General features: G+C 39.8%; 1 protein-coding gene across 2 annotated transcripts in view; it reads left to right on the forward strand.

Annotated features, from left to right (window-relative positions):
• The window catches only part of LOC122564566 (importin subunit alpha-7), an 88161-nt gene extending 68168 nt beyond the window's left edge, over positions 1-19993 (forward strand). For both annotated transcript variants that reach the window (XM_043719656.2, XM_043719655.2), the window contains 2 exons: positions 13925-14103; positions 14199-19993. In XM_043719656.2, the coding sequence (XP_043575591.1) occupies positions 13925-14103; positions 14199-14386 (367 nt within the window). In that variant the 3' untranslated portion in view covers positions 14387-19993. The remainder of the gene's footprint in view (positions 1-13924; positions 14104-14198) is intronic.
• Positions 19994-21803: the final 1810 nt, after the last annotated feature.

A 21803-nucleotide genomic window follows, 5' to 3' on the forward strand; every position in this document is an offset into this window, starting at 1 on the left:
CATTTCCCATTCAAGGGATCTAAGCTTTCTCCTTTTTGCAATGTTGTTTTGAACATACAAAATAAAAGCAGAAGTAGATCGTTCACCATTAAATAAAATCATGGCTGATCTGTTTGTGTTTTGAATTCCCCATTCCTATCAATAACTTTTGATTTTCTCTGCCTAGCAATCTATCCATCCCTGTCTTAAAGATACTCAGTGATCCTGGTTCTATCATCTTCTGAGGCACAGAGTTCCAAAGTTGCACAGCCTTCTGAGAAAAGATTTCTCCTAACCTCTGACCTGAAAAGGCAACGCCTAATTTTAAAACTATGCCCCCTAGTCCTGGACTGACCCACAAGAAGAAATGCCTTTTCCATACCCAACTTGTCAAGGTTAATTAGGACCTTATACACCTCAGTCAGTTTACCTCTTACTCTTCTGTATTCTAGTGGAATCAAGCCCAACTTGTCCTAAATATCCTCCTAAGATAACCCACACATTCCAGGTCAATCTAGTAAAGGTTCTCTGCATTATTCCCAATGCATTTACTTGCTTCCTTAAATAAGAGACTAAAACTGCACATATTACTCAAGACATGATCTCACCAATGTTTAGGTGAAGTGTAGATATTGTAATAAAGGATAGCATCCTATTAACTTTCTTGATTATGTGCTGTACTTGCATAGTGCCCAAGAGTCCAGCACAGACAAAGATCAGTCCATCACATCAGAAACAACCACCTATTCAACTCCCATTTTTTCAGAGTTTGACCCGTCGCCTTGTATGCCTTGGCATTGCAAGTACACATCTAAATACTTCTTAAATGTTGAAGTATTCTTCCTCTATCACCCTTACAAACAGAGAGTTCCAGGTTCCCACCACCCTGTGAGTGAAAAAGTATTTTCCTCACAACTCCTCAAAACTTTTGCCCATTAACTTAAAACTATGTTCCCTGGTCATTCACCCCATTCATTCAAGGGGAAATGTTTCTTCCTGTCAACCTTATCTATACCCTTATAATTTTATGCATCTCAATCATATCCCCTGTCAATCTTCTCTGCTCTGAGGAAAACAACCCCAGTCTGCCCAATGTCCCTTTATAATTGAACCTCTTCAGCCCAAGCAGCATCCTGTTAAATCTCGTGTGCACCTTCTCCAGTGCTATTACATCCCTTGAAAAATATGGACTCCAGAATTGCACACTATCTACTTGCTGTGGTCTAACCAATGCTTTATACACTTCCGGCATAAACCCCCTGTTCTTAAACTCTATGCTTCAACTAATAAAGCAAGTGTTCTATTTGCCTTTTTAACTACTTTATCCACCTGTTCTGTTACATTATGAGTCTAGTGTACATGCACACCAGGGTTGCTGTGACCCTCCCAAGGACCCTACCATTCTTCATACATTCACTTGCTTTGTTTGTCCCACCCAAGCGCATCACCTCATTTATATCAGGATTGAATTCCATTTGCCACTTATTAGCTCATCTGACCAGCCCATCTATGCCCTCTTGTAGTCTAAGGCAATCCTCCTCACTATTTACTACACCACCAATTTGTGTATCATAAACTTACTCATTTATCTTCCTGCATTCAAGTCTAAATCATTTATATAAACTACAAATAGCAAGAGCCATGATACTGACCTCTGTGGAACCCCACTGAATGCAGACTTCCACTGACCTCTCACCATCACCTTCTGCTTCCTGCCACTCAGCCAAATGTGGACCAAATTTGCCAAATTTCCTTGGATCCCTTGGGTTCTTATCTTTACTATCAGTCTCCCATGTGTGACTTTATCAAAAGCCTTGCTGAACTCCAAGCACTGCATCAACAGCAAAATTCAATCTAGTTGGTCAGACATGACCTCCCCTTAACAAAATGATTCTGACTGTCTTTGGATTAATCACTGCCTCTCCAAATGCAGATTAATTCTGTCCCACAGAATTGCTTCCAATAGTTTCCCCATCACCAAAGTTAGACTAACTGGCCTGTAATTTCCTGGTTTATCCCTTTCTCCCTTAGAACATAGAACTGTACAGCACAAGAATGGGTCCTTTGGCCCATGAAATTGTATCAAAACATTACACCAAGTTAAACTAATGCCTTTAGCCTGCCCTTGTCTATATCCCTTCATTTCTTGCATATTCATGTGCTTATCTAAAAGTCTCTTAAACAGCCCTAATATATCTGCCACCACCTTGACCCCTGGCAGTGTGTTCTACACTCCTCATGCTCTGTGTTTTATTTTTAAAAAATCCCCCCCCCCCACCCCCGTCCCAATGTGTCCTTCTGAACTTGCCCCCATCAGCTTAAATTCATGCCCCAGGTTTTAAACATTTTACCTCCGGGGTTAGAGATTCTGACAGTCAACTCTATCTATGCATCTCGTAATTGGGTTCCATATTGGTTGTCCTCTAGTCCTTTCACACCTCTCGTGTGGCAAGAGAGGAATTGAACGGTTTTGCAAGTGCCCCTGCTATTTTTTCCCATGCCCCTTCTACAACCTGCGGTATATTTCATCTAACCCTGGAGACTTAGGGTCATACAGCATAGAAAACGACCCTTCAGACCAAGCCAATCCAGACCAACCATAATCCCAAACTAAGCTAGTTCCACCTGCCTGCATTTGGCCTGTATCCCTCCAAATATTTCTTATTCATGTTTTTATCCCTCAACTTCTTATGCTGCAGTGAGAAAAGCCTCAGTCTATCCTGCCTCCCCTTATAATTCAAACCCTCCATTCCAAGCAACATCCTGGCAAATCTCTTCTGAACTGTCTCCAGCTTTAATAATATCCTTCATACAACAGGGACAACCAGAGCTGGACACAGTACTCCAGAACCAGCCTCACCAACATCTTGTACAACCTCAACATGACTTTCCAGCTCTTATATTCAAAGGTCTGAGCAATGAAGGCAAGCAAGCTAAACGCCTTCTAAACCACCCTATTATATGTGACACAAACTTCAAAGAATTATATGCCTGAACCCCTAGGCATCTCTGTTCTACAACACTATCCAAGACCCTACTTTTAATTAAATAAATCCCAACCTTGTTTGTTTTACCAAAATACAAAACCTCACACTAATCCAAATTTAGCTCCCATCTGCCACTCTTCAAGCCCATTGATTTAATTGATCAAGATCTCTTTAGATAACCGTCATCACTGTCCACTATAACACCAATTTTGATGTCATTCACAAACTAACTAACCATGTCTTCTACATTCTCGTCTAAATAATTTATATAAATGACGAACAAAAATGGACCTAGCACCAGTCCCTGTGGAACACTGCTGGTAACAGGCCTCCAGTTCAAAAAACAATGCTCCACCATCACCATCTGATTAAGCATTAAGCAATTTGCATGTCTCAATTTATATAAAAGTTAAAATCTGACTTTCTAGATACTCCGCAGAGGTTAGGGAAGCCCATAGCAAAGGCAATCAAACAGCCCACTATTCAGCTGCCACTGAAGTGCCTATACACAACTCACACTATGGTCTTAAATCTCTTTGTATTAATTTTTGCTAATACATTTTCTGTTTCCGACTTATCCCTTGTTATTACACCACGTCAACTACCCTACCCTCATCCACCTGTTTGGTCAGCTTCTCAAAAAACTCAATGAGGTTTGCGAGGCTTGACCTGCCCTTGACAAAACCATCTTGACTATCTGCAATCAAATTATTGCTTGCTAGATTATAAATGCTATTTGTTATAATCCTTTTCAAAACATTTTCTCCAATAGATGTAAGGCTCACTGGTCTATAATTACCTGTGTCATCTCTACTGCCCTTCTTAAACAAGGACACAACATTTATAATCCTCCAGTCCTGTGGTACTAAACCTGTAGACAATGACAACCCAAAGATCAAAGCCAAAGGCTCCAACACCACCTCCCTAGCCTTCCTAATTACTGACTCAACCTGCAAGTTTACCTTAAGAAAACCTGGACTAGGACTCCTAAGTGCCTTTGTATTCCAGATTTCTGAAATTTCTCACCATTTAGAAAATAGTCCTTGTCTTTATTCTTTCCACCAAAGTGCATGACCTCACACACTCCCACATTATATTTCATCTGCCACTTCTTAGCCCACTCTCCTAACCTGTCTAAATCTTTCTGCAGCCTCCTAACCTCCTCAATGCTGCCTGCCCCTCCACTAATCTTTGTATCATCTGCAAACTTAGCCAGAATGCCTTCAATTCCTTCATCCAGAGCATTAAGATATAAAGTGAAAAGTTGTGATCCCAACACTGAACCTTGTGGAGCACTACTAAGTCACCGGCTGCCATTCTGAGAAAGACCCTTTCATCCCCACTCTCTGCCTTCAGCCAGACAGCCAATCTTCTATCCATGCTAATGCCTTGCCTCTAACACCATGGATATTATCTTACTCAGCCGCCTCCTGTGTGGTATCTTATCAAAGGCCTTCTGGAAGTCCAGATAGATAATATCCATTGAGTTTCCTTGGTCTAACCTGCTTTTTACCTCCTCAAAGAATTCTAACAGATTTGTCATTCAGGATCTCCCCTTGAAACCATGCTGACTTTGCCCTGTTTTACCATGCATTTCCAAGTATTCAGAAGTCTCATCCTTCACAATGGATTCTGAAACCTTACCAACGAGTGAGGACAGACTAATTAGCCGATAATTTTCTGTCATTTTGCCTTCCTTCCTTCTTAAATGGGGGTGGGGGGGGGGTTACATTTGTACTTTCCAGTCCTCTGGGACCCTCCCTGACTCCAGTGATACCAGAAAGATCACTACTAAAGGTTTCACCATCTCTTCACCTCTCTCCTTCAGAACTCGAGAATGTAGCCCATCTGGTCCAGGTGATGTGTCCACTTTACAGACCTTTTGGTTTTTCAAGCGTCTTTTCCTTGTTGATGGCTGCCATACTGTGTTCTGCCCCCCAACTCTCTTGAATGTTTGGAATATTACTCATGTCTTCCATTGTGAAGACTGACGCAAAGTACTCATTCAGTTTCTCAGCCATTTCTTTGTTCCCATTACGAGTTCTCCAGCATCATTTTCCAGCAGCTCAATGTCTACTTTTGCCTCTCTTTTGCCCTTTATATATCCAAAGAAACTCATGGAATCATCCTAATATTACTAGCTAGGTAATATTACTAGCTAGCTTACCCTCCTATTTAATCTTCACCTGTATAACAAGTATACCATTTTGGATACTGTTTGGGGGGACAACTTACCAGGGATAAACTATGGGGTACAGGTCTCTGGCACGTAGTCTGTTCCTGTTGTTCAGAAGGGAAGCGGGGGGAGAGGAAGAGAGCATTATTAATTGGGGACTCATAATTAGGGGGCCAGATACAAGATTCTGTGGAAACTAGAGAGACTCGCAGTTGGTGTGTTGCCTCCCAGGTGCTAGGGTCCATGATGTCTCGGATCGTGTTTTTGGAATCGTTAAGGGGGAGGGGCAGCAGCTCAAAGTCGTGGTCCATATAGGCACCATTGACATAGGTAGAAAAAGGGATGCGGATGTAAGGCAGAAATTCAGGGAGCTAGGGTGGAAGCTTAGAACTAGAACAAACAGAGGTGTTATCTCTGGTTTGTTACCCTTGCTACATGCTAGCTAGGCGAGGAATAGGGAAAGAGAGAGCAGTTAAACAGGTCGCTACAGGGATGGTGCAAGTGGGAGAGAGAGATTCACATGCCTGGATAATTGGGGCTCATTCTGGGGTAGGTGGGACCTCAACAAACAGGATGTTCTAAACTTGAACCAGAGGGGTACCAATATCCTGGGGGGTGATATTTGTTAATGTTGTTTGGAAGGGTTTGAGCTCATTCAGCAGGGGGATGGGAACATAAACTGTGGCTCCAGTACAGGAGGTTGAGAGTAGTGAGGTCAGGAATAAGGTTTCAAGATCGCAAGAGTGTACCAGTAGGCAAAAAGGTGGTTTGAAGTGTGTCTACTTCAACACCAGGAATATCTGGAATATGGTGGGTGAACTTGCGGGTTGGTACCTGGGACTTTGATGTTATGGCCATTTTGGAGACATGGATAGAGCAGGGACAGGAATGGTTGTTGCAGATTCTGGAGTTTAGATGTTTCAGTAAGAATAGGAAATGTGGTAAAAGAGGGGGAGGTGTGGCATTATAGTCAAGGATGGTATTATGGTGGTAAAAGGACGTTTAAGAACTCATCTACAGAGGTAGAATGAGCTGAGGTTAGAAACAGGAAAGGAAGAGGTCACCCTGTTGGGAGTGTTCTATAGGCCTCTGAATAGCTCCAGAGATGCAGAGGAAAGAATTGCAAGGATGATTTTGGATAGGAGTGAAAGTTAAAGGATAGTTGTTATGGGGGCTTTAACTTTCCAAATATTGACTGTAAGCGCTATACATCAAGTACTTTACATGGGTCAGTTTTAGTCCAGTTTGTGCAGGAGAGTTTCGTGACACAGTGTGTAGAGTCCGCATTGGATTTGGTACTGGCTAATGAACCAGACCAGGTGTTAGATTTGGAGGTAGTTGAGCACTTTGGTGATAATAACCACAATTCTGTTACGTTTACTTTAACAATGGAAAGGGATAGGTACATACTGGAGGGCAAGAGTTATAGCTGGGAGAAAGGCAATTATGATGCGATTAGGCAAGATTTAGGATGCATAGGATGGGGAAGGAAAACTGCAGGGGATGGGCACAATTGAAATGTGGAGTTTTTCAAGGGAACAACTACTGCATGTCCTTAATCAGCATGTACCTGTCAGGCAGGGAGGAAGTGGTCAAATGAGGAAGCCATGGTTTACTAAAAAAGTTGAATCTCTTGTCAAGAGGAAGAAGAAGGCTTATGTTAGGACGATTCAGAGATGCCGGTGTTGGACTGGGGTGTACAAAGTTAAAAATCACACAACACCAGGTTATAGTCCAACAGGTTTAATTGGAAGCACACTAGCTTTCGGAGCGACGCTCCGAAAGCTAGTGTGCTTCCAATTAAACCTGTTGGACTATAACCTGGTGTTGTGTGATTTTTAACTACGTTAGGATGAGATGTGAAGGCTCAGTTAGGGCTTGAGAGTTACAAATTAGCCAAAGAGGAGCTAAAGAGAGCTAAAGGAGCTAAAGAGAGAGCTAAGAAGAGCTAGGTGAGGACATGAGAAATGTTTGGCAGTTAGAATCAAGGAAAACCTCAAAGCTTTCTATAGGTATGTCAGGAATAAAAGAATGACTAGAGAAAGATTAGGGCCAATCAAGGATAGTAGTGGGAAGTTATGTATGGAGTCCGAGGAGATAGGGAAAGCGCCAAAAGAATATTTTTTCGTCAGCATTCACTCAGGAAAAAGACAATGTTGTCAAAGAGAATACTGAGGCTATTTGACTAGATGGAATTGAAGCTCATAAGGAGGAGCTGTTAGCAATTCTGGAAAGTGTGAAAATAGATAAGTCCCCTGGGTCAGATGGGGCTTAACCTAGGATTCTCTGGGAAGCTAGGGAGGAGATTGCAAAGCCTTTGACTTTGATCTTTATGTAGTCATTGTCTACAGGAATAGTGCCAGAAGACTGGAGGAAAAGCAGATGCCCCCCTGTTCAAGAAGGGGAGTCCAGACAATCCTGGTAATTATAGACCAGTGAACCTTACTTCTGTTGTGGGCAAAGTTTTGGAAAGGATTATAACAGATAGGATTTATAATCATCTAGAGAACAATAATTTGATTAGTCAGTATGGTTTTGTGAAGAGTAGGTCGTGCCTCACAAACTTTACTGAGTTCTTTGAGAACATGACCAAACAGGTGGATGAGGGTAAAGCAGTTGATGTGGTGTATATGGATTTCAATAAGGCGTTTGATAAGGTTCCCCACAGTAGGCTATTACAGAAAATAGAGAGACATGGGATTGAGGGTGACTTAGCAGTTTGGATCAAAAATTGGCTAGCTAAAAGAAGACACAGGGTGGTGTTGATGGGAAATGTTCATCCTGGAGTTCAGTTTCTAGTGGTGAACCGCAGGGCTCTGTTTTGGGGCCACTGCTGTTGGTCATTTTTATAACTGACCTGGATGAGAGTGTAGAAGGATGGATTAGTAAATTTGCAGATGACACTAAAGTCGGAGTTGTGGATAATGCAGAAGGATGCTGCAGGCTACAGAGGGACATGGGTAAGCTACAGAGCTGGGCTGAGAGGTGGCAAATGGAGTTTAATGTGGAAAAGTCTGAGATGATTCACTTTGGAAGGAGTTACAGGAACACAGAGTACTGGGCTAATGCTAAGATTCTTGGTAGTGTGGATGAGCAGAGAGATCTCGGTGTCCACATGCATAGATCCTTGAAAGTTGCCACCAGGTTGATAGGGTTGTTAAGTAGGCGTACGGTGTGTTCGCTTTTATTGATAGAGGGATTGAGTTTCGGACCTATGGTTGCAGCTATACAAAACTCTGGTGCGGGGGCCGCACTTGGAGTATTACATACAGTTCTGGTTATCGCATTGTAGGAAGGATATGGAAGCATTGGAAAGGGTTCAGAGGAGATTTTCCAGGATGTTGCCTGGTATGGAGGGAAGGTCTTATGAGGAAAGGTCTTATGAGGAAAGGCTGAGGGACTTGAGGCCGTTTTCATTAAAGAGAAGAAGGTTAAAAGGTGATTTAATAAAGGCATACAAGATAATCAGAGGATTAGATAGGGTGGACAGTAAGAGCTTTTTCCTCAGATGGTGATGGCTAACATGAGAGGAAATAGCTTTAAATTGAAGGGTGATAGATATAGGACAGATGTCAGGTAAGTTCTTTACTCAGAGTAGTAAGAGCATGGAATGCCCTGCCTGCAACAGTAGTGGACTTCCCAACATTAAGTGTATTTAAATGGTCATTAGATAAACATATGGATGAAAATGGAATAGTGTCGGTTAGATGAGCTTTAGATTAGTTTCACAAGTCAGTGCAATATCGAGGACCGTAGGGCCTGCACTGCTCTGCAATGTTCTATGTTTTACCTCCTCATTTCTTGCTTCGTTGTCCTCTATTGGTCTTTGAAGGCTTCCCAATCCTCTGGCTTCCACTGCCCTTTGCCACATTATATGTTTTCACTTTTCAAAGTTTGGGTGAAGATTTGTAGCTCGGGTGCTCGTTGTTGTGGTTCTGTTCGCCGAGCTGGAAATTTTTGTTGCAAACGTTTCGTTCCCTGTCCAGGTGACATCCTCAGTGCTTGGGAGCCTCCTGTGAAGTGCTTCTGTGGTGTTTCCTCCGGCATTTAGAGTGGCCTGTCCCTGCCGCTTCCGGTTGTCAGTTTCAGCTGTCCCTGTAGTGGCCGGTATATTGGGTCCAGGTCTATGTGTTTGTTGATGGAGTTTGTGGATGAGTGCCATACTTCTAGGAATTCCCTGGCTGTTCTTTGTTTGGCTTGCCCTATAATGGTAGTGTTGTCCCAGTCGAATTCATGTTGCTTGTCGTCTGCGTGTGTGGCTACTAAGGATAGCTGTTCGTGGCGTTTCATGACTAGTTGATGTTCATGGATGCAGATCGTTAGCTGCCTTCCTGTTTGTCCTACATAGTGTTTTGTGCAGTCCTTGCATGGGATTTTGAACACTACATTAGTTTTGCTCATGCTGGGTATCGGGTCCTTCGTTCTGGTGAGTTGTTGTCTGAGGGTGGCTGTTGGTTTGTGTGCTGATATAAGTCCTAGTGGTCGCAGTAGTCTGGCTGTCAGTTCTGAAATGCTCCTGATGTATGGTAGCGTAGCTAGTCCTTTGGGTTGCGGCATTTCCTCGTTCCGTTGTCTTTCCCTTAGGCATCTGTTGATGAAATTGCGTGGGTATCCGTTTTTGGCGAATACCTTGTACAGGTGTTCCTCTTCCTCTTTTTGCAGTTCTGGTGTGCTGCAGTGTGTTGTGGCCCTTTTGAATATTGTCTTGATGCAACTTCATTTGTGTGTGTTAGGGTGGTTGCTTTCATAGTTCAGGACTTGGTCTGTGTGTGTGGCTTTCCTGTATATCTTTGTAGTGAATTCTCCGTTCGGTATTCTCTGTACCCTCACGTCTAGGAATGGGAGTTGGTTATCCTTTTCTTCTTCTCTAGTGAATCGGATTCCTGTTAGTGTGACGTTGATGATCCGGTGTGTTTTCTCTATTTCTGTGTTTTTAATGATTACAAAGGTGTCATCAACATATCTGACCCAAAGTTTGGGTTGAATTTGTGGTAAGACTGTTTTGTTCTAACCTTTGCATTACTGCTTTTCTCTTTTGCTTTTATGCTGTCTCTGACTTCCATGGTCAGCCATGGTTACCTCATTCTCCCTTTCTCCTCAGGATGAATTTTGCTGTGTCTTCCAAGCTACTCCCAGAAACTCCTGCCACTGCTGTTCCACTGTCTTTCCTGCTGTGCTCCTCACCCAGAGAATTTTGGCTAGCTCCTCCCTCATGCCTCTGTAGTTGCCATTGTTCAACTGTAATACAGTTACATCTGATTCCACCTTCTCCCTCTCAAATTGCAGAATAAATTCTATCATATTACGGCCACTGCCTCTGCCTCATTGCACAACACTAAGTCCAAAATTGCCTCTTCCATAGTGGGCTTCAGCACAATCTGCTGCAAAAGGCCATCTCATAGACATTCCACAAATTCCTTTTCTTGCGAGTCCCTGCCAACCTACATATTGAAATCCCTCATGAAGACAATAACCTTGCCTTTCTTGCAAGCCTTTTGTATCTCTTAGTGTATCTTGTACCCCAATCCCAGCTACTGTTTGGAGGCCTGTAGATAGCTCCCATTATGGTTCTTTTACCTTTTGCGGTTCCTCAACTCTACCTACACAGATTCTACGTCATCTGACCCTATTTTGTTTATTGTTATTAATTTAATTTAATTTCATTTACTAACAATGCAACACCCCCCCCCCCCCCCCCCCCCGCCCACCGACCTGTCTTTTCAAAAGGAAATATATCCTTTGATATTTAGCTCCCAGTCCTGATCCTCTTGCAGCCACATTTTCATAATGCCCACCACATCACACCTGCCAATTTCAATTTGCCTCCAGCTCATTTACCTTATTCCTTATACTGTGTACATTCAGATATTGACTGTCCCTCTTTTCATTGTTATTCATTTATCCAGTGAGTTTGAAGTTTGATTCCTAACCTTTCCAAACACTCTGTCCTTTATTTTAGATTAGATTACTTACAGTGTGGAAACAGGCCCTTCGGCCCAACAAGTCCACACCGACCCGCCGAAGCGCAACCCACCCATACCCCTACATTTACCCCTTCACCTAACACTGCGGGCAATTTAGCATGGCCAATTCACCTGACCCGCACATTTTTGGATTGTGGGAGGAAACCGGAGCACCTGGAGGAAACCCACGCAGACACGGGGAGAATGTGCAAACTCCACACAGTCAGTCGCCTGACCATTATATTTACTCATTGCGCTAAAACTCTGACCCTAGCTTGGTTCACGTGGAGGTTGTTCCAACACTGATGCCAGTGCCCCATTAAAAGGAGCCTCTCTTTCCCGTACCACTCTTTTAACCACATTTACTTCCCTTATTCTTGTGTCCCTATGCTAATTTGCACATGGCTTGAGCAGTAATCTGGAGATTATGAAGCTTGCGGGCCTGTTCTTCAATTTTGTTCCCAGCTGCTGATAATTCCTGAACAGGTCCTCTTTCCTAGTCTTCTAGGAGAAAGTGAGGACTGCAGATGCTGGAGATCAGAGCTGAAAATGTGTTGCTGGAAAAGCGCAGAAGGCCAGGCAGCATCCAAGGAGCAGGAGAACCGACGTTTCGGGCATGAGCCCTACTTCAGGAATGAAGAAGGGCTCATGCCCGAAACATCGATTCCCCTGCTCCTTGGATGCTGCTTGACCTGCTGCAGTTTTCCAGCAACACATTTTCAGGTCTTTCCTAGTCTTGTCTATGTTGTTTGTCCCGACATGGACCACAACAACTGGATCCTCGCCCCCCCCCCCCCCCCCCCGCACTCCAATATCCTTTCAAGCTGGTCAGAGATGACAATGCCACTGGGGAGGGAATTCCAGGATTTTGACCCAGCAATAGTGAAGGAATATATTTCCAAGTCAGAATGGTGACTGGCTTGGTGGGGAAGTTGCAGGAGGTGGTGTTCCCATGTGTCTGCTACCCTTGACCTTCTAGATGGAAGTGGCCATAGGTTTAGAAAGGTGCTATCTGAGGATCTTTGAATTTTTGCATTGATGTTTGTAGATAATAGCAATGTGTACTGAGTTTTGGTGGTGGAGGAAGTGGATGCTTGTGGATGTGGTCCTGATCATGCAGGCTACTTTGTACCCGATGGTGTCAAGCTTCTTGATTGTTGTTGGCACAAATCTCATTTGCCACTTGTTAGCACAAGCCTGGATATTGTCCAGATCTTGTTGCATTTGAATATGGACTGGTTCAGTAACCTGAGGATTCGCAAATGGTGCTGAACGTCCTTCATTTCTGGCCTTAAGATGAATGGAAGGTCATTGATGAAGCAGCTGATGATGGTTGGGCCTAGGAAACTACCCTGAGGAACTCCTAGGGACCACTTGTGGCACAGTGGTGGTGTCCCTACCCTCTTGCACAGGAGGCCTGTGTTCAAGCCCTTCTACTCCAGAGGTGTCTAATAATATCTCTGAATAGAAAAATATGCTAATTTTTTTTAAAAGACCTTGAGGAATTCCTGCAGAAATGTCCTAAAGCTGAAATGACTGACCTTCCATCAACACAACTATCTTCATATGTGCCAGGTAGAACTCCAACCAGTGAAGAGTTTCCCCTTGATTCCTATTGATTCAGTTTTGTTAGGGTTCCTTGATGCCACACTCAGTCAAATGCGGGCCTTGATGTCAAGGGCTGTCACTCTCACCTCACCTTTGGAATTCAGCTTTTTCATCCGTGTTTGAACCAAAGCTATAATGAGGTCAGGAGCTGCAATAGGCCTTGGTGAAACCTAAACTGGGCATCGCTGAGCAGGTGCTGCTTAAAAGCACGGCTAATGACACCTTCCATCACTTTACTGATGATCGAGAGTAGATAGATGGGGCTAATTGGCTAGGTTAGATTTGACTGGCATTTTGCATACAAGACTTACCTGGGCAACTTTCTTCTTTGATGGATGGATACCAGTGTTGTAACTGTACTGGAAGAGCTTGGCTAGGGCAGCAGCAAGTTCTGGAACTCAAGTCTTTCAGTACTATTGCTGGAATGTTGAATTGATTTGGATTATAGTTACTAGAATTGAAAAGAATAGGGTGTGGAGGTGATAACGTAGAAACTATTAAATTCTAACAGGATATGACAGGTTAGATGTAGGAAGGGTGTTCATCTTGGTGGGTGAGTCCAAAACCAGGTGTCATATTCCTAGATTATGGAGTAAACCATTAAGGACTGAGGTAAGGAGAAATTTCTTCATCCAGAGAGTGGTGAACCCATGGAGTTTACCAACACAGGAAGCAGTTGTATGGTTTCAAAGGAATTGGATATATCACTTGAGGCTAAAGGGATCAAAGGATATGGGGGAAAAGCAGGAACAGGCTATTGAGTTGGTTGATCAATCACAATCATAATGAATGGCAGAGCAGGTTTGAAAGGCGAAATGGCCTACGTCTGCTCCTATTTTCTATCTTTCTACATTAGAAAGAGAGGATAACTTGTTGTAAGAATTCCTGTTAAAGGATGAACAAGGGTCTGCTGTAGTTCAGCCGTTTAGAGCAAAACATACCCAGATTGAACATGAATTATATTGATTTTTTTCTGCAATTAACATATTGGAATTAATAATCTAAAATAGAACTGTTTAAACTTAATAATTGCTTGATTAACTTCAACAAAATGAGACATCATCTGACCCAGACTTCCTTTGGATAATTTGTATGGTTTGAATACAATTCTGGAGATGCTAATATATGATCCATCACTGTAGAAATTTTATATTATTATTCTGTAGAAGAACTTTGCACATTTTAGGAAGTTTTCTTCTTTTGTTTTAAAGGTATCTTGTAAACCTGGGTTGTATTAAGCCATTATGTGATCTACTGACTGTGATGGACTCAAAAATAGTTCAAGTTGCCCTAAGTGGGCTGGAAAACATCTTGAGACTTGGAGAGCAGGAGGCTAAACAGAATGGAAGTGGAATTAATCCATACTGTAGTCTTATTGAAGAAGCTTATGGTAGGAGAAGTGATAAAAATTGTATATTTTTTTCATAAATTTTATTGATATTTATAAAATGTCTTAAATTAATTAGTGCTGTCCCTTCATCACAGGTCTCGATAAAATTGAATTTTTGCAGAGCCATGAGAATCAAGAAATCTATCAGAAGGCCTTTGATCTCATTGAGCATTACTTTGGGGTGGAGGAAGAGGACAGTAATATTGCTCCACAAGTCGATGAAACTGCCCAGCAATTCCTCTTTCAGCAACAGGAAGCCCCAATGGAGGGTTTCCAATTGTAAAGTCTGCAAGAATTAACAAACAACTACATGCCCAACCCCACTGCCCCATCCCAAACACACCTCCAGTTGAAAAAGAGTGACAGGAAACTTTATTGTTTTCAAACATTTTCCCCCGAAAGGAAAAAATAGTTTTGGTACAAGAAGTTTTGCTCTCTATTTAAGTTTGAGTGGTAGAGTTGTGGACTAACTGTTGCACTTTCCCTTTATGTTTGTTTGCTATTACACCGGAACTCAATATTTTTCAATTTGTGTGCTGTGGTGCACCTGTAAAAGGCAGTTCTCCCAGAAATAAAGCTAGAGAAAATTCCGTATACGTTAAATTTAATTCTGATAGTTTGAAATATCCATGTAATGCTTGCAAATTGTTTTTTCCACAGAAGTGACAAATTTTGCAGTGGGAAGTTTGAGTTAGCAGTCAATTGATGTAACTAAATCCATAAAAAGATTGCTTGTGTAGATAATTGAGACAGCCCTCGGGGCATGTTGCCGTTTATGAATGACTACTATTTTATTCAGCAATTTGAACAATTAATGGTCAAATGTATAAATATTGGAAACAATTGTCTTTTGGGTGGATTTGATTCTGGATTTATTGAGTTATGGGGTGGGTGGAGTGAGAATGCTTAAAATATTTCAGTGAATATATAGAAAAATGTATCTTTTCAGAGATTTAGTCCTAAAAGTTTCAGCAGGTCTTATAATGAGCAAGCTGAGTTATGTGCTAATTCTGAATTCAGTAAATTTGCAGTTCTAATTATTTGCTTGGTTGCAATTAATGTCAATCAAGAGTAGAGCCAACGTTCTAATTAGGAATTTCAGAGTGTTGTATTTTGAAAGCCAGGGAGCATTCAGAATTGGCACAATCCTTATTTGAAGATTTTAAATGTATATTTGCTACTAGTAGAACTGTTAAATGTTGAAAAGCAGTCAATTTTGTTTGATTATGGCTTAATTTAAATATTCAGATTTGATTTCTATATTTTCCTCTAAAAAGGAAGGGGAAATTGTAATTTTTGGTAATAGTTTGGGAAACTTAGAAGACTTGATGCGAGCTGATACAGAATATGGGGAGAAGTTATAAGCTGTGTGCTGTGTTAATGAAAATTCAAGTATCTGGCCTTCCCAGGTGTTTCTCACAGCAGCTATTGATCATGTATTAATATTAAAAAAACAGACTTGATCTGTCTACAAATTTGAGAATATTTAATCTGTAAATTGGAATGCTGTACAATGCAAATCTATAAATGTCAGTCATTACTTATTTCACATGTTATTTTAAATATTAAATGTATTTGTCCCTTACCAAGCAGCTGGAGTAAAACCATTGAAAACTATAGTTGCCGAGCTGCCAAGTTTTATAGCATAATTGGACAGTGATTCTCTATCTGTAAACTTATTCAAGTTTCATCAGCAACTGCTTCTTGCACATCTAAACTCCATGTTTGTTTCCAGAAAATCTGCTACTGAAACCAATTCAGTTGGCTGTAATTGCTCCCAACTTGTAAACAGTTTAACTGGGCAATCGAATTTGATTCAGAATCTCACTAATATTTACATTTACCTCCTTGCTGAAACAACAAGAAATAATTTCTGCACAGTGTTTGGTTAGGGTGCTGGCTGTCACTGTAAACCAAACCAGTTTGATTTAGTTTCCATTGTTTTGAATCAATTTGTAATTGGTAATAGATAGAAGTACTAAACTCTAAAATGAGAATTGAGGCATTTATTGAAATTGCATTTGGTTGCAAAATGACTTGGAGAATAGAATTGCATTGCTTCACCCTTTAGGATGTAAAATGCACTAAGGATAGAGGAAGCAAGCTTGCTATAGAGAAATAATAAAGAAAACTGAACAAACTTGAAGCAAGTTTGCAGATCCAAGTCAACTTTATTAAGGAAAAGGAAACAATTTTTGCTATGAGCACTTTTAAAATACTATTGATAACCTCATGATTTGGCAAGGGAACAGTTTGTCATTACTTGCACATATTATCACATACATACCAGCATACTGTTCTACGTACTTTTATGTCTACAATTTTCAAGGAAATGACGTCCATAATGAATTCTGGTATACAGAACTTTATAAAAAGTTGGGTTATATTCTATGAGCAAAGAGACTGCATTAATTAGACAAACTGTGATAATTAATTATTCAATCCTATTAAACATTGAAAAAGAAGCTATTTTTCTCCACTTCTGCAATTAGCCTTGCTTTGGGATTGATAGAAAGATCATAGGACAGACATTATAGATCTGTGAAGTAGAACCACTGTGAACTGAATAAGACCATTCAGTGATTATTATTCTCCTCACTCTGAATTTGGGATCTTTATAACCTAACTTTGCTATTAGTTTTGTTGCAATTAGTATCTTTGTTATAAAAGTGAATGCACTGAATTATTCTTGCCAATTCATTAAAATGAGATCAACCGATAATTACAATAATTTAATGTACAGAGATTAGGGAGCTTCTTGTTTCAAGTGCATAAATTCAATTTTGAGAGAGTTGGGCACTGGTATTTGGGTTGGGTGGTGGAATTTATAGAATGAACTGCATATAGTAATTACTTTATTTGGGGGAAAAGGTGGAGAGTTAAGTAACCTAAAAGATTAGAGCAATGGATACTGCAAGTGGAAAAAATATGTATTATTCACATAACACCCCAAAAGGATCTTATTGAGATAGTCCTAACTTTATTTATAATCTAGCCAGCTCCAGTTCAGCTTGGTTTTATTTTTGTATGTCTCTAACAGACCAGTGTGATGCTGACTGACTGAAGATGTGTGATGTGATGCAGAGTTTGAATTATACACTTGCCATTGCTTGAAGGAAGACTAAGTTCTGTCTTTCTGCTGTATACTTAGTCCAAAAGTAGGAATGACCTCCAAACCAGACTTTCTAAAGCTATATTCACTTACTCTAAAATTTTTGTAATATAATTACTACTAGAAATGAGCAAATTTTTGGTTTCCAATATCATATACAATGTTTGCATACTTTTCTTACAGTATTTTTGCAATAACTTAATTGTACATCTTGAAAAATGTTTGTTAAAAAGGTATATGTCATTTTGCTTAGTTATCAGGTTCCTGCATGCTTTGCAATATTTCTTTAAGTTGAAGTTCGTTTTGCATCCAGGCATGATGAAACATTTGTGTTTTGCTCTCCTGTTAGTTAAAATTATCAAAAGTGCATTTTGTATCTTCAACTAGAATGAAATATTGTGATGATCTTACTCCCTGACTCTTGCTGACAGAGGTTGTGGTAGAGCAATGAAAGTTTGGGGAAGGGAAAAAAAATCCACATGAATATTTAATTTTTAAAAAAATTCCTTGGATATTAATGTAACATTTCTGTTTACAAAACCTAAATGAACAAACCTTTCCTATTCTGTTGTACCACTGGAATTCCACAAAACATTTCTAAGGCTCTGTGAAATGATGTGCTATGATCTGAGCAGAAATATATTTCACCACTGTTAAACTTTAGAAGATCTCTGTCCTCATTAGATAAAAACAATTGTATAACATTCCTCTCATCCAAGCACCTTCTTTAAAGTAGAATGTTGTGCTGGAAGCAAGACTAAATTTTTGGCAAGTTAAGCAGCTAGCTCTTTTGGAGGATAGGATGGGGAGAATTATTTTTTCCAAAGTCTTGAAAGCCTTTTTAAGAATGGCTGGCTAGGCCAGTAGTTAATACTTCTAATCCTTTAACTGACATAAACTAAAAGCAGACTGGTTCCTTGATAATTTGGTATTAAATTCTCTTCCCAGAATGTTGTTGTAGCTGCTTAAAATTTGTTGTAGGAAGAGAGTATGTAACCAGCAATGAGGATTTGCCTGAACAGCTTTTCTCATGCATCATTATAAAAGATGAAGTTATCCCAACAAGTAAAACATTGAGCTATATTTGGAATTTTAATAAACTCTGTTGAAGGGAATAAATAGCTTTTAACTATGCAATGCACTTTAGTCTTCAATTTCAATAGTAAGCAATTTCACCAGTACTGAGAGAGGATTAACTTTGTAATGCTGAACATACCTTTGCTGGCAAATTATTTGCAGATGTATCTGATATCTTGACTATGTTTGAACCAGTGAAATTGAAGAAGGCCTAGAGTATAATTCATTTACCTTTTGAAATATACTACAGTTTTTTGCTTCCAATGAGCACGGTGAAGAGAAAACATTGGAGGAAGGTTGTTTCTGTGCTGTTCACTTAACACTATGTTTGTGGCAGTTGTAAATCATTTGATAGTTTAGATTTTCCTATAATCCTTAGACATACTGCAGATAATTTTCCTAAAGGAATGTGGTGCATAAATTCCACACAAATCAATAAATTAGTCCTAATGTAATTTCGTGCTATTGGTATATTGCTGTCAATATGTAGAGCACTTCCATTTGCCAACTATGCAAATCATTTTGCTGGAGGCCTTCTCACCAAGGTTCCCCCATCTTTACGTATTTCTAAATGCCTCATACAGCTTTTTGTCTAGAGGATTTTTGAACAGTTTTTTTTTACTGATATTTGATGTCTAATACTGAAAACATGCAATTGGGCTGGGTGAATATTTGAATTTGTATTAATTGGAGCTGTTAATTTAAAATATTGTTATTGGAAATTGCTGGGAATAACACTGCTGTAGGCTTAGAACATGCCAGTAATTAACAAGTTAAAAGCAAAGCGTAATAAAGCTGCTACACCTTATGAGACTTCTGTATTTTTAAACTTGTAATTTTGACATTTATTTTACAGAAGTTTTTTTTTGCTTCCTTTACTTCATTTGTAGCCTTCTTCAAAGTTTCAACATCAGACTTTCTATGGAACAAGAAAGCAAAATTGCAATGCGCTCCTGTTCTTTACTCACTTAAGTGCCAGCCTGACCATGAGTTCGTGAAGATTTGTGTTAATCTTCTTGGTCTGAAATAATTTTATTTTACTTGAATGTGCACATTTTTTGTGGATTTGTGCAAACATGCTGCTCTTTATTTTTCACCCTTCCTTATCTGCCACAATTGCATTATTTAAGTCATGTTAACAGTGGCAATAATTAATATTACATGCACTGATCCATTAAATAGGTGGGGAAGGCGGTGAAGGGGGTCAGAATATAGATAATAATTGACCACTAGCTTGACAATCCAGCTATGGATGCCCTCGGCCCCAGGTTTCATTTGTTATTTTGCAAACAAATGTAGGAGGATTAAAATTTTACAAGATTTTTTCTTGAAGATATAGCTAAAAAAATTGCATAACCAAAAATGCATTCTATTTATTTTCATATGTGATATGTTATACGATAGATTTTTTTACTTGCTCTTCTACGATGTTTGCAAATTTGATGTATCTGTTCAAATTGCTGTTCCTTAAAGCTTACATAAATCATTTTTTCCCTTTTAATTTTGGGAGTGTGTGTTACTACCCTTAATGTTTTATGACAACTAATGGAGTTGACAGATAACTGTATGAATGTGTAAGATGACGGAAACAGACAGCACAAACAGAACATGGCACATAACACAAAAGTAATTACAAGTGCTGTTCCTTTGTTTAAAACACTGGAAATGTACAAGTATGAAATAAATCTTGTTGCAAATCTACATTTTGTGTGTTACTTACTGAGAGCATTAAGAAATTCAAAATTTTATGTAACAAGCATTTTTTACAAAACCTAATGAACTTTCTTTGAACTGCCTGTAATGACAGCATATCTTTTCTTAGATAAGGATTCCAAACTACCAGTGTTCCAATTGTGATCTGACTATTGCCTTGTATATTTTTAGCAATATCTTACTACTTGTGTACTCCATTCCCTTTGAAATAAAGTCCAACAATCCATTTGCCTTCCATTTTACCAACTGAACTTGGATGCAAGTTTTTTTGTGATTCATGGACAAGAGTTTAAACTTCCTGTTCGGTAGCCTTCTGCAGTTCATTCTGCTCCTGCATTCTGACTGCCAAAGTTCATAATAGTACATTTCCCCATGTTAGGAACATTTGCTTAACCTGTCCATATTCCACTGCAGACTTTGTGTCATTTTCACCATGTGCCTTCCCACCTGTTTTTGTCATCCACAAACTAGGCTATAGAAGATACACTTTCCCCATCCATGCCATTAATATATTGTAAATAATTGAGGCCCAGCACTGATCTATGTGACACTAGTTACAGGTGTCATCCCTGAAAATGCCCCCTCATCCAACTCACTGTCTTCTATCAGTTAGCTAATCCTCTATCCATGCTGATATACTACTACCAACACCTGGCTCTTAAGTAGACTAATGTGTGATATTTTATCAATGCTTTCTGAAAATCCAAATATATTATATTCAATTTTTTTCCTTTAACCTGCCTGAAACCTTCAATAAATTTTTGTAGATTTGTGAGAAATTATTTATCCTTAATGAAGCCATGCTGACTGTATTTGACCATATTATATATTTCTAAATGCTCTGTTATTACTTCTTATTTAATAGGCTAATGTTTTCTCAACAACAGACATTCAGCTAACTGGCTTATAATTGCCTGTTCTTTGTCCCCTTTCTAAATAAAGGTGTTAGGTTGGCAGTTTTCCAATTCTCCAGGTCTTTTCCAGAATCTACAAACTCCGGAAAGCTACTGTCAGTGCATCCATTCCCCAAAGTATCATAGAATTAATGATGACATGAAGATTAGTTTGTTCATTGACATTAATGAAGCCTTTGGCCTATCAAGTGTGCATTGACAAAACTGCTTTACACTAGTCTCATTTTTCAGCACTTGGTCTACAGACTTGTGTGTTATGACATTTTTAAAGTTCTCATTCAATTAATTCTTAAAATGTTAAAATTTGTTACCTCAACTACATTCCCAGGCAGTGTATTCCAGATTCCCACCACCTTCCCAAACCCTCTAAACATTTCATCTTAAAATTACTCCTTGATATTGACCTTTCAATTAAGTAGAATAGCTGCTTTCCATAAATCCTGTCCAGGACCATCAATCTTATACACCTTAATCAGGTCCCCTTCAGCCTTTTCTGCAGTAAAGAAAACAAAGGGCTTATCCAGTGTCTTCACAGCTAAAGCATTCTATCCCAGGCAACATCTTGGTGGATCTCCTGTGCATCCCTTCCAGTGCAATCACATTCTTCCTATAATGTGGTGACCAGAAATGCATACTGTACTCCAGCTATGATATAGAAAAAATCTTGTACATTTCCAACAACCTCACCACTCATCATCTAGTACCATGACTGATGAAGGCTAGTGCCCCATATGTTGCCTTAACAACCTCCTTTAAAGCATCCTGCATATTTTTAACTTCTGTATTCGTCTGAGCGTCCTAGTGTTCTACCATTCTTTCAGGACATGCTGATCTTATTCCAAAGTGCATCATCTCAGATATATCAGGATTAAATTCAATCTGCC

This window comes from Chiloscyllium plagiosum, unplaced genomic scaffold (assembly GCF_037043375.1).
Source record: "Chiloscyllium plagiosum isolate Xiang-an unplaced genomic scaffold, Cpla_swu_hap1 HiC_scaffold_30, whole genome shotgun sequence".
Classification (NCBI taxonomy): domain Eukaryota; kingdom Metazoa; phylum Chordata; class Chondrichthyes; order Orectolobiformes; family Hemiscylliidae; genus Chiloscyllium; species Chiloscyllium plagiosum.